Source organism: Ambystoma mexicanum, chromosome 6p (genome assembly GCF_040938575.1).
Source record: "Ambystoma mexicanum isolate Mex_15411 chromosome 6p, UKY_AmexF1_1, whole genome shotgun sequence".
Classification (NCBI taxonomy): domain Eukaryota; kingdom Metazoa; phylum Chordata; class Amphibia; order Caudata; family Ambystomatidae; genus Ambystoma; species Ambystoma mexicanum.
The window spans coordinates 624,622,001-624,635,746 of record NC_090935.1 but is presented as its reverse complement, the minus strand read 5'-3'; the positions used below and the strand labels follow the sequence as shown (position 1 = coordinate 624,635,746).

General features: G+C 45.3%; 1 protein-coding gene across 2 annotated transcripts in view; it reads right to left on the bottom strand.

Annotated features, from left to right (window-relative positions):
• The window catches only part of GFM2 (GTP dependent ribosome recycling factor mitochondrial 2), a 925,389-nt gene that overhangs the window by 384,017 nt on the left and 527,626 nt on the right, over positions 1-13,746 (bottom strand). For both annotated transcript variants that reach the window (XM_069627482.1, XM_069627483.1), the window contains exon 8: positions 12,147-12,235. In XM_069627482.1, the coding sequence (XP_069483583.1) occupies positions 12,147-12,235 (89 nt within the window). The remainder of the gene's footprint in view (positions 1-12,146; positions 12,236-13,746) is intronic.

Here is a 13,746-nt window from a genome sequence, read left to right as displayed (position 1 = left end):
ATTGTAAGTTCCTGTGATCCGTGATTACAGTGATGGTGTGTTGAGCTCCGAGAAGATAATCCCGCCAGGCTTTGAACGCCGACTTGATGGCCAGTAATTCCTTGTCAGTAACTGCATAGTTTAACTCTGGTGCTGAAAATTTCCGTGACCAGAACACCACCGGGTGAAGTTCACCATTTTCAGGATCCTTTTGGGAAAGGGCAGCTCCCATGGCTAAGTTGGATGCATCAGTTTCAACCACGTACGGAAGTTCTGGACGTGGGTGCTTTAAAACAGGAGCTGAAGTAAATTTCTGTTTTAGGTCTTGGGAGGCCTTTTCAGCTTCTTCCGTCCACTGGAAGCGTTTATTTTTCCGCAAAAGAGCCGTGATGGGGTGTACAAGATGTGAAAAATCAGGAATGAATCTGCAGTAAAAGTTCGCAAATCCAAGCATACTCTGTACCCCTTTAATCAAGGTAGGTGAGGGCCACTTGAGGATTGCATCCACCTTTCGTGAATCCATTCGAACTCCATTTGGGGTCAGGATAAATCCAAGGAATTCAACTTCCGAAGTATGAAAAACGCACTTTTCCAATTTCGCATATAATTTATGCTGGTGTACTTATTCTAGTACAGCACGAACGTGCTTCAAATGGTCCGATTCAGATGAAGAGTATACTAAGATGTCGTCTATGTATACAACTACACAGACGTCTATGAGTTTGCAAAGGACATCGTTCATAAAATAATGGAAGGCTGCCGGTGCGCTGCAAAGCCCGAAAGGCATCACCTGGTATTCGAACAATCCGTATTTGGTACGGAAGGCAGTCTTCCATTCGTCGCCTTTTTTCACTCGTACCAGATGATACGCCCTCGGAGGTCCAACTTAGTGTAGATACAAGCATCCTTTACTTGGTGCAGTAGTTCTGGGATCAGGGGCAATGGGTATCGTTTTTTTTTACCGTTATTTGATTTAATGCACAATAGTCAATACAAGTCCTAAGGTCACCTTCCTTTTTAGGGACGAAGAATAAAGACAATGCTGCTGGAGACTTGGACGGGCGAATGAAGCCATTAGCGAGGTATTGATCCAAATATTGCTGTAAATGAAGATTTTCGGGTTAAGTGAGGGTGTAGATTCTGCTGCATGGAATTTGAGCACCGGGTAGGAGGTCGATCTGGCAATCATATGATCTGTGGGTTGGTAACGTGTTTGCTTGTTCTTTCTGGAAAACATCCTGAAATTCCTGGTATTCCTGGGGTAACTGAGTTATCGGATTTGTGACCGTAGCCAGTCTTTTGATCAAAGTTCTTTCAGGGTAACAAGTGTGTGCACAATCCGAGAGGGTCACTCTCTTTTCTCGCCAGTCAATACAAGGATTATGAGTTTCCAACCATGGCATTCCCAGAATTATTTGGAACTGTGGGGCCTTGATTAAGTCAAACACAATGCTCTCTTGATGCCCATCTTGACCCAACAGTGTCATCTCCATAGTTGAATGAGTTACTGGACCGGAAGCTATTTCGGTCCCATCGACAGTGGTGTCCCATCGACAGTGGTGATTACATCAGTTGTGGTTTTTTTGCAAAGAGGCAGGTTCATCCTTGTAGCCAATTCTTGATCCATGTAGTTTCCTATGGCTCCGCTATCTATGTATGCTCTCACTGCGTGCATACGAGATGGTTGCCTTTGATCTATAAGGACCATTGGTATAATTAGCTGCAAGGTCTGAGTGTCCTTCATGCTCGGCAAGCGGACTTCTACGCTTGTCGGGCGTGGTCGTTTCCCGGCTCTGATTCCATATTGACTTTGTCGGCGACTCCTACCACCTTCTTAGGTTGTTTCACTGGGCAAATCCGTAAAAAATGCCCCGAGGTTCCACAATACAAACACAATTGTAACTGCCGCCTCTTGTCCCTTTCTTTTTGAGTCAAAGGTCCTTCAACCCCCCCCCTCAATTTGCATGGGTTCAGATACATCAGTTCCTTTGGGGGTGACGTTGTCCTTAGGTCTTACCAATACTCTATTCTCGAATATAGCCCGATCAGTCTTCCGATTCTGAAGTCTGTGATCCAACTGGACAACCAGGTCTATGTATTCAGCACAATCTTGAGGTGGGTTCACTACTTGTGCCAAAACGTCTTTTAGTTCACCTCGTAGCCCACGATGAAATAGCGTAATCCGCTTGACCTCTGGCCATCCGGTTTCTACCACCAACCTATTAAAGGTTGCGATGTAGGTCAGCAGATCCTGGTTACCCTGACGCAAGGACAAAAGTTTGTTATCCAAAGCTTGGCCTTGGGAATGTCGGGCAAATAGTCTTTCCATGCTTAGTTGAAAACCCTGAAAATCCCGAAGAAGAGGGTCATCCTGGTTGACTAGTGGAATAGACCAATCGGCTGCACTGTTGCTGAGATACGATAGTACAAAGGCTACCTTTGCTTGATCATTCGGAAAGGCTCCAGATCTACATAAAAAATGCAGGCGGCACTGGTTCATAAACACGGCGAACCTTTTGGGGTCCCCCGCAAAGCGTTCTGGCGGTGCTAAAGGAACTGTCCCTGGTAAAATTACTTGCACTGGATTACTTGATTGAGCTTGGGCAGAAGCTCCCCCGAGTCCAGGTAAAGGTGTGTGCCCAGCTTGAGCTTGAAGTAATTGCCTGGCGAGATCATCCGTATGTTCTTTTGCCACAATTAGTTCTCTCCTGAGAGTATTAGTCTCTTGACGGGCAGAATGCACTTCAGCCCTTAGTTCTCCAAGTAGTTAGGCTAATTGGTCAGTCTCTGAGGTCTCCATAAAACCTGGGTGGAGATTTGTAGTAAGGCTTTGGATTCTGTTACGCTCACCTGAATTCCACAGGGGCGTCGAACGAAGCTGGACTGCTGCGGTCTCCACCAGTGTGACTCGTAGCGAAGTGATGATCGACTGCACTTGCCCACTCAGTTTCGTCTGCCTGGCCCGCCAGAATATTTTCCTAAAAGCAGTAAAGGGGATTAGCCACCCGTGGTAGAAAGGTTACACTAACACTATTTTCCCTGAAAACTTCCAGTATTCCCCTTCATAAAGTCTCACCTTATTGTTTGGAAGGATGAACTCTCCGTTAGGCAGAAACCTGTGCAGTTCCCTTAGGGACCACTGCAAAAGATTTAGGACTACAGGTGGTTGGCAGTAAACCCAATTGGTAGCAGTCTGTACCACCCAGATTTACCTGGTAGCTGTGGCTGAGCAGTCAAACCCCTCTCAAGATGAGTTAGGCAGTATATAGAGTATACACAATAGATACAGAGATACAGTAGCACACGCAAACACTGACCAGAGCTTTGGTGTAAAAGTATATAATTATTTATTTAAAGACACACTTGTAAATTACACTAGCACACAAAGAGGTAAATAAATTCAACACACCGTCACTATTATATATATACAACCCTAATTACTTATTAGACAAGTCTTAATGAGAAACACCACTTATTTTCAGACAGAGGTGAGCGCTTAACATAAGATGGCACTCTAATAAGTTATTAAAAAAGGGAGGGAAAAAGGCAGGGTTATGAAAGCACACAAATTTCAATACTTTTCAAAGAACCACAGTGAGGCAGGTTAGGCAAAGTCTACTGGAGAGCAGGGAAGTTCAAATGCCAGGCCCACTCTTAGAGAGAGCAAGCAAAATGTGTCCAGGATCACACAGTGGGGTTATGCCCAAAGAGTCTTTGTAGAAAGTTCACAAAAGATTGAGATCAAATCAGGAAAAGTTAGTTAACAGGTCCCAGGCTAGCCCAGGTTAGAAAGTCGAGGATTTACTGTCACCCCGAACGATCTGTCGCAATGGAAGCCAGGAGAGAGACAGTACCTGAAAGTGGGAAGAACGCTCCAGCCGGGGCAGTTGTTCCTGGCAATGGTTCCAAGTCAGTGTTTTGTCCAGAGGAAGAGGAGGTCTCGACGTGGAGGAAAGCTGAAGGTCGTTGCGCTACCAGCCGCAGAGTTTCCCGGTTACAAGGTACCACCCTTTTCTTCGCGGTAGTGGTAAACCGTGGTATTCCGGTTGCCGGGGTGCTTAGCACGGGCAAGGCGGCCACGGGATGGTCCAGGAAGGCGAAAAGACGGGCAAACTGGTTATCCCCACCAGTCAAAGGAAGAAGACTCTCCGGGCTGGAGATCTCCTCTGTCGTCGGGAAAAGTGGTGAGACGGTTCAGCAGGGTTCCTCCGGTGGCGTCGTCGTTGCAGGTCGGCTCGGCTTCTCCTTCCTCAGATTCTTTAGGTCCTGTGGTGACTTCTGAAGTTCCAGTCCCCAAAGCCCTGCTTTTATGCAGAAAACCCCCATTCATTCAGCCTAGCTGTCACTAAAACATGCTAAGGGGCGGCTCACCACTTGGGCCAATCACACAAGAATGCGACTTGAGTTGCCAAGGCAACTCAGTCCAGGGTGCCTAAACCCCCTCCCACACCTCCTGTGGTACCCAGACAGAGTGGCACCACTTTTGGAGCCCACCAAAAAGTGGAACAAAGGGCTCGACTTGGGTTGGAGTCACAGAAGCGAACACAAACGCCATTTTGGAACCAAGTTTCGGCAAAAAATACCAACCGGCGAATTTATATTAATTTAATAAACCGGCGGTATGTTCGAGGCTATGTCAAAAAGTGGTAGCCTCGAACAATGGGAAAATCCCATAGGAATATATTCGTGGTCGAATATAAAACGTAGTATCCACTGCCACCAGCCAAAACTTGGTCGGGGGGGACTGGACAGTGCCCCCTCGAACAACAGACCCCGGGGCAATCGAATTGTCCCGACCAGTACGTCCACAATAGGATGGTTTGTACTGGTTCTGTTCACAATTTGAGACTAGTAAAGCCAATGGTGACTTTACATGCCCCGGGAGACAGTAGTCAGTCCTAGGGTATGGAGTCTATGTTTGGGGGTCGCTACGACACCCCTGGGTTACGGCACGGAGGGTGCTGTGAAACCCACATACCAAAAACACATGAAGCCCTATGGGGTAAAGGACCCCATAGCCCATAAAACACATACAAAGTCAAAGGAACACCTCAAATCATGTCTAAGAGTGGGAGGAAAAGAGTCTCACTCTTAGCAGGAGAAATAAATAAACCCCAAAAATCCAGCAAAGCTGCTGGGGGACTCACTAGATTTGGGAAATTAGCCTTTACAGAGAATTCTCCCTAACACTCTCCATCCTGCGTGGAGTGCAGGAGCGTGTAGAAGTTCAGTTACTTCATTGATCCGAAGGTATTTGGTAGAGTTCCAGACAACAATGACTCCGAGGTAAGTAGTGTGTAAACCGAATGTATAGTTCTTTTAGAGTTCAAATGACTGTTAATTCGCTCTTGCTCCTTTCATACCTTTTCCCTTGCAGCGTGATCCAAGGAGTGAGTTCGCCTCGATGGATGAAGGTAGCGCTTAGGTAAGAGTCAGTTTGTACCAAGCACTGTCTAGCAAGTAATATTGTTCCAAATGTAATTAACTAATAGTTCTCTCTCTTCTTTGCAGGTGCGGCGCCTTGCCGAAAATGTCTCACGTAGGATGGTGACCAGCGCTGCCTGGAACGTAAAATTCTGAGTAAGTAACTTGCAGTAAGTAAAAGAATGTCTTTGGCGGAACCCCGCTCACCTTTTGTTTGTTCTTGTCTTTTCAGATGCTGATGTTTCTGGCGGCGATTCAACGGGTACTGCGCCGGGTCGTGGAGATGCTCCGAAGACAGGTGAGTATGGCGCAGCGCTGCAGCTGGCAATGCGACAGTTTATTTTAATGTCTTTTTCCTTTATCCACAGGTGCGGCTGCTCCAGGAAAAGATGATGACCAAATGGAAATCTCCTTGTTCTAACCTTTTCTTCTTCTGTCCTTTTCTCTAGGATCGGCTCCGGACACAAGACTGGTGTGGCTGTAGACTGGATGCTGGACTGCAGACACGGTGAGCGTTACGCTGCTAAGATGCAGAATAATGCGAAGCGTGTGCTGCTCTTCGGGCGTGGTTTAAATAGCATCAAAAAAGTAGTTCCCAGGTAAGAAGTTCCAGTACCACACCCAAGCAGCAAAATAGTTCCTAAAGGAAAGTAGTCCCTTCATGGCCTGTACATGAGTTCTTTGCAGGATGACCTGCATAGTTTAAAGGTGGCAATATGAGCCTGGTGCTTACGTCGCCAGGACTGAACCCATATAGCCCCTAGTCAGGGTTTTGGGAATTCCTGTGTCTTCTTGGGTGCCTGTTCCCTGGACAGATGGACCTGTTCCGGATGTCTGGGGGCAGGCATCGTGACACGGAGACGATGAGTGCCGCGACCTCTTCCCACTGGTGGCAGTTGTAACTCGCCAGTAGGGTGGTGGAGTTGGCAATCCTTGCCTGGTAGGCGGAAGTGGAGGCTACTTTCCTACCCAAACCATAGATCTCTCTGCGCTCCGTGTCGGGAGGAGCTTCAGACGATGATGATAGGGGCATTCCCGCCCTCTTTCGGGTGTTTGTCACTACCAGGGAGTCCGGTCTCAGTTGCTCCCTTATGTGCAGCGGGTCTGACTGGGCTGCCCTGAATAGTTTTTCGATCCTGGGGTTTACTGCCCTAGTGAGGTTGGGATTTAGAAGGGAAGGGTCTATTCTCCTTTGAATAGATTTGAGAATAGGGGTGGCCTGGGCAACAGGTCTCCTTTCTCCCACTAGTTCCTCGGCAAAATCCCTCTCTTCCTGTGCTCCCTGGGTATCAATGCGGAAGTGTTCTGCCGCACTGGACAAAACCTCATTCAAGAGAGGTTTGTTGTCGACAGGGGAGTTGGTAACCGGAAGTTCTTTGCCTACTGGGGAATCTACTCTGTAGGTTTCTGGGTCATCCTCGTCTTCCTCTTGGTAATGGTCATCCCCATAGTAGTCCATCCCAGTTTGGTCTCCCAACGTGCTCAAATCTGGATCCTCATTCAAAGGTGGATCTTCATTATATATTGAGAGTAAGGATGTATATAGAAGGGGTCCGAAGATCGACTTTGTGTTGGTGCTTCAACCCGGGATTTTTCTTACCTGGGGGTTGCGGGTCTCTAGACCTTGATGGTTTAGCCTCGCAGGGGTATAGTAGAGGAAGTGCTCAGGATTCTTAGCATAGAAGTCTGCCAGGGATGGCATCCTAGACATAACTCTATATCTTCACTAGACCATTCCTTAGAGCTGGGGATTACCCTTTCTTGGGAGGGTTTCCCTGTTCTATCCTGACTGGACCTATGTCCTTGTGCAGGGATCTTGGGTAAATTGACAGAAGACTGAGACTTGTCTGTCTGTTTCTGTGGTGTAGAAGACTGTGACTTGTCTGTCTGTTTATGTGGTGTAGAAGAAGGTTGAGAATGCTTCTTTTGTTGTTTAGCCCCCTCTGTGTGCGTGGAAGAGTGTTTCCCCGGTGTTTTCACTACTTCAGAGCTTTTCGATGTCTGGCGTCGAGATTCGGGCGTAGTGTCCCTACCTCTAGATTGTGGAGGTCGGGACTCGGGGGCAGCCGTCACACGGTCTGCTGACGCCGACTCCTGGAGTGCAGCCTGGGGATAGAGGTCGGCTTCGTCTTCCAACGATCGAACCTCCATTACTTTAGTGAGCAAGGCACTTTTGGCAACAGTGGATTGTTGCCTTGTGTCATGCGGCGATCTTGATCGAGAACGCCCAGAGGACAATGACTCGGTGGACCGTTCTCTGTGTGCCTCTTTCCGAGAACTCGACACGCGTGTCGAGTCTCGGTTGGACTTCGCGTGTTTAGTGGAAGTGCTGTGGGTAGCGCTCATGTCGCCGGGGGTTTTCCCCATAGCTGCCCTGCCGGACAACCTTCCGAGGTCGGGGACTTGCGCTTGGCTGTCTCTCGACGCCACGTTGCCCTCGCCGTCCGAAAGCACGGCGTCGCTGCCATCACTGAAGGCGCCCTCCGCTGCCATGGCCTCTTGTTGCCTGGCGTGGTGGGCCCAATGTTTGGTCAAACAGTCCTTTAGGGTCTTCGGTTTAAACCGACTACACGCTCTGCAATTCGCCTCGGGGTGGTCCCTCGGTAGGCAGAGGTTACACGTGGCGTGTCTATCAACCCAAGGGTACTTGCGGTTGCACTTGGGCAAGATTGGAAAGGGGTACCCTCCATACGCACCCTGTGGCAGCGGGCTAGTGAGTCTAGGAATATATAAGAAGATGTACCTATATATTTATAGAGTGTAGAGTATGTACCACCCCCCCACTCTCCCTACTTGCAGGGCCGAGGCCAGAGGCCTTCCAAGGCCCGGGCCGAGGCCCAAGTCTGTCGTGCAGCTCTCGACGGTTGTTTTCTTCTCCGGGCCGGCGTCGAGTGTCGAAGTTCGGTGACTCGACGTTGGGATGGAGAAAATGGGGAAATATTAAGATATTTTTGCAAAATTATGGCTAAGGCTAGGGAACTCCGCAGGATGCTTCCGACCAGTATGGCGGAAAAAAACAATCCGAGGGTCCTAGACGCGTGATGGATCATGGGTACAGTGGACGTCACACTAGGGATAGTATTACTGGCACGCCCTGTGTCGATGCCCATTTTCGAGTTTCAAAAAACAAACTGTAATACTCTGCAGCTTCCACTAGATGTCGGCCTATGCACAGCATGTGATCTAAGCAGATTCCACAAGCCTCAGAAAAGATATATATTTTTAATTATCTTTATTAGCATTTTCATACAACCAAACCAACAAAGTATCAAGATGACATTAATCGTGTACATCGCATAAGCTTCACAATACCCCCCTAGAACTCCCCAAAATAACCCCCCTCCCACTGCCTGTATCTTGTACCGCTTACGTTTATTCTGTCACACTTTCCCTAGTCCTATCTAGTATTTCTTGGGTTGCGCCCTCTCTTTCATTCTGGTGAAACAATGTCACTGTCGGGGCAATCCATTGGAGAATGTCCGTTCCAAATTCCTGATCCTGTTCCCCTAGCGCTTTCTCCCACACTCCCGTTTCTGCTGTTGCCCATTTCTTGAGGTCTTCTCACCATCTGTCTATATTGGGCTACTTGGTAGTTTTCCAATGCATGGCTATGCTCCGCTTGGCTAATATATAGATCCGTTTTTTAATCTTTACAGGAGTCTTTTGCTTCGTGTTTTTTTCTGAACAGCCCCAGCATGCACGCTTCTGGGGACTGGATATCCAGTGTAATACCGCCTTGGGCTACTTTACTTGCCACCTTCTTCCATAAACCCTGCACCACCCTGCAGTCCCAGAACATATTTATCAATCCTGCATTTTCTTCATTGCATTGGGGACATGCCTGCCTGCTCGCGCCTTTAAATGTGTGTAAAATATGCCCTTTGTTTGATGTACAGTTGGATAAGTTGTAGTGTTGTGGCGTTTCTAGAGACCTTCTTGTGATATAGGGTTATCTTTTCCTTGTCCTCTAACGTTCTCCCCAACTCTTCCTCCCATTTTTCCTTACATTTTAATTGAGTTCTCGAGGCACGATCTATCAATACCCCATACATTCTGGAGATGGCGTGTCCCCCTCAGGGATATTTTTTAGCGTTTCTGTGTCTTCGCATTCTCTAGTCTCTTCTGAGACGACCGTCCATCTGCCTTTAATAGTGCTCATCATAGTCCTGTGTAGCAGGAACTGCCCTTCGTGAATATTCGTGGTCTCTCTCAGTTCTGAAAAATTCAGTAACCTGTTTTCCCCTCTCACATCTCCTATTGTCGCAATCCCACAGGCCTCCCAATGTACCCTCACTCTCGTCCTATATCTGTGCTCTTCTGCCATTACCACTGCTAAGGGCGTCTGAGGCGATATCAGGTCTCCCATTCGCATGGATCTACAGGTCCTCCTCCATAAATGTATTCCTAATTTCACTAAGTGTGGATGGCTATATTGTTCCCTCAGGGGAAGACCAGATCAGATCCCTAAGAAACAGTCTTTTTAGCGCTGGTTGTAGCAGAATCGTATCTCCTGTAGGGTCATCTGCCACCCAATGCACTACATACTGTAGTTGGCACGCCAGATAGTATAACTCAAAATTCAGGACCTTCAAACCTCCTGTGCGTAGTTTGCTGTTAAAATATGTTCAAAATGTAGCCCTTAAAGGTAAAGTAGATAGATTTGGGATGTCAGCATTTGACACAGTGAATAGAATACTTATGGCATAAGCTTGCAAATTGGAATATACCTACTGGATTGTTAAGAGTTCTTTTAGCACTTCATGACAATCGTAAGATTAGGGTTTGATTGAATATGAGGGCTGAAACAACTGGCCCTATTCAGACTATTTTGGGAGTCAGACAGGGATGTATTTTGGCTCCCTGTCTTCAATTTATATATGTCTGATGTGGGAGAGACTTTGGAAAAAAGTGCATTTGCATCACCAAGTTTGAGTAACCAGTGACTTACGTGGATTTCATACGCGGATGATTTTATTTAGCCGATCTTCCTCCACGTGGTTTGCAGAAATTGATAGATGTATTTGGCACATATGCTAAGTATAACAGTCTGGTTATTAATTCCACTAAACAAAGGTCACTGTATTTACACGGAAAAGGAAGAAAATTCAAGGAGCTTGGTGGGTAGACGGTCACAAATTGGGTACGGTTGACTCGCTTGTTTACTTGGGATTTCATATTGAGTTCAAACCCACAAAGACAAATTTCAGAGTACATCTCGCCCAGAAAACCATCGGCCTATTAAACCAACTTAAAAAGGTTGATGGGAAATTGAGGAAATTCGCTATACTTCCAGCATTGAGGTTTTATCAGGGCAAAATCATTCTAAAATGACTTTATGGTATAGAAATTCGGGATTTTTCAATCTTGAACTTGCTCCCTGAGATGGAGATGTTACTATGGAGGAAGTTGTTTAGGGTCCACAGCTCCCTTCCTGGGGCATTGCTCAGGTATGAACTGGGTATCCAATCGCTTCGATCGAGGGGAATGTGGAATTTCCAGAATCAATATCGTAAAAGTTTGACAGCAGAAGATGCCACACTCTATGGTGATGTTTTGTTGTTCCTGGATGTTTTGTTAAAGTGTGAGCACATGAAAGGACCGTTTTTATTTGGGAAAGAATGCAAGGATCTTTTATTAGAAATTGGCTCTAATCAAGAGGAGCTACAAAATAGACCACAGCACACTAAGAATTGCTTGAGATTTTGGGATTGGATTGCTCCTATAGAATCATTACATGATTATTCGTCCTTATCACATTTAAGTCTTGAGCACAAGAAAGAGGGGGTGGTAGTACCTTTTTTAACTATTTACCCCAGTATATCAGCTAGAAATTAATTTCTCAGGTTCCGTTAATCAGACAAAGGAACTTCTTAAAGGTTATGGAGCATTTGGAGTTTGTGGACTTCAGAAATTAGATATAGACTGTATTCATGGTCTAATTTCACAACCTCTTACATTCCAGAGCATCCGGACAATATACACGAAAGCCAGACAACGCTCAAACCATGTCTCTCTGCTAATGCCAGAAAAAAGGATGCAACAAGCATGGAAAAATTTTCCGGCATAATAATTTTCTTTCAAGAATTTTCAAGGAACCACAGAAGCATTCAAGAAGAGTGTTTTATCTGACTCCTCCAGGAAGCACGTGGATCCTGGATGTACTTTACAGACATTAAGAACCACACCAATCATGTGTGATTCAAACAGAAATCTCATGTCCTCTCATGTCATGACTGCATGAAACCACCATCTTAAAATATATATAATTAATAAACAGTGGGCATTATTTCAGAAATGAAAAGAAACATTGAAAACGAATTAAAAGATATGTGTCTAATATCAGCACAGAAAAGGAAAATAACGCTGACAACATGCAGAAAGCATAAAAAGCATGCAGACAAAAAGTACACACATTACTGAGAGTCGAGCATGAGCAATTAGGGATGGGCAATTTGTACTAGGTTTGGCACTTCCCAGCATTTCAACACAAACAGAGCAGAAGGAGTCTTGTACTACGAGCCCTACTGGATGTGTAACATTTCCAAAGGGGATTCTTTATTTTTTTGATATACTTAAAAAGACTGTGCTGGAAAAGATGTATTGAATTTCCACACATGACAACTAACACAAAGATAACAGATTATGAACATCCAAAGCAACAAAAAATGAAGTCATAGTTTTTCCTGTTGTTTGAAGGGAACCTACTTTACAGGTTTACAAAAGAAGCTGCTATGGCCCAATACCTTGCACCAGATTTGTCCATCTTGTTCAAAAAGCAGATCCGCGGTAGGTAGTGCTTGTCGGCTTGCCTCCACACAGTCAGAGTCTGCGCCTGGAGCAATGATAATGTAAGACTTCATAAGAGAACTTAAAATCCCTTTCACAACCAATAGAAGAGAGCTCCTACGTTTCTATATTTGTAGCATTCTAGATACTTATGTGTATAAAATGTAGTCTAAGTCTTCCAGAAAGCAGTGCTGAGCTAGGTGGGGCCCTTGGTTGTTCAGTGGTGTAGTAGCTATTGAATATCCCTAAGAAAGGTATCATTGTAAGTAGTGTGTGGATACTTGGGGATCGGTTGCCTAATCAACTATACCATAAATGTCTAACTTGTAGCCATTCACTTATTCAAAGTTGAAATTCAAACTCCTAACATGTTAGGTCTTCACCTATTCAGGCCACCTAATCTAACCATTTTTGAAAAGCCCTCTTAAGTGCTCCGACACCGGTTAATGCTGCTACTATATCTCTTGATTCAAAGACAAATACAGCACTTGTGGTGGAGAGACCCACCATGCCATCCAACTTTAATTTCCTTGGGCTTGTCACTGTAAATCAATTGTACCTTACAGGGTCTTTCTTTGAATTTAAAGTACCTCAGTTTTACTAGAAACATTCAGTGAGGCTGATGGGCTGACATAGCCCACTGACACACTGAGTTTGAACAGCACAAGGTTAAAGTTCGAATGTGAACTTCGCCTCAAGGAAACTTATGTTATGCTTTGGAAGACCACTATGTTGCTGTTCATTATTTTGTCTGTATTATCTGGTTCCCACTGAAGATGCAAAAATCATGTTTCAAGGTCACTACTGGCCAACAATAAGACTGGTGGTAGGGTACACTTGGGCCATGTTAGTATTATGTATGCTCAGTTAATACAACTAAGTACAGCCAAATACAAGCTCATTGTGAACTCAAAGGGTCACCGGGTGGAAGGGAATCCAATTTTCTCACTGTGCTTGCATTTCTTTTTTATTGTTCATTTATAAGTCATAGTTAAAGAACAAGTGATCAGGGTGTCCAAACGAGAAAATACAATGCATTGACAAAATTCTGCCTAGTCTTTGTATTACACATATAGTGATCATTCTATGTCCTGTTACAAATTTGATCTACTACAAATGTATGTATTGAATCACATGTTTTGAAAACTAAACCTTCATTTATAATACCATATGAACAAATGGCATCCGCGTTGTAATTGAATAATTATTTGAGAGGTGTATTATCTCGTTTGGTCATCCTGATCACTTGTTCTTTAACTATTAACACACCTGGCTAGATCAGGACTAGCCAAGGGCCCTATAGATTACATCATTTATAAGTTATCCACTGCAGCAAAAATCACTTGGCGGCACCCCAAAAAGAGATGGGCGGATGGAGGATGCAAACAAGGTAATTCACAGTCCTTGGCACATTACAGATCCAGCAAGTGCAGACAGGTGAGAAGAGCATAGCTATACTGCTTTTCAGAATTCCACTCAGTATTACAAGGACACAATGAAAGCATTAAAAATTAAATGCAAGGGAGATCATTATTCATAAGGTTTATTCCTATAAGG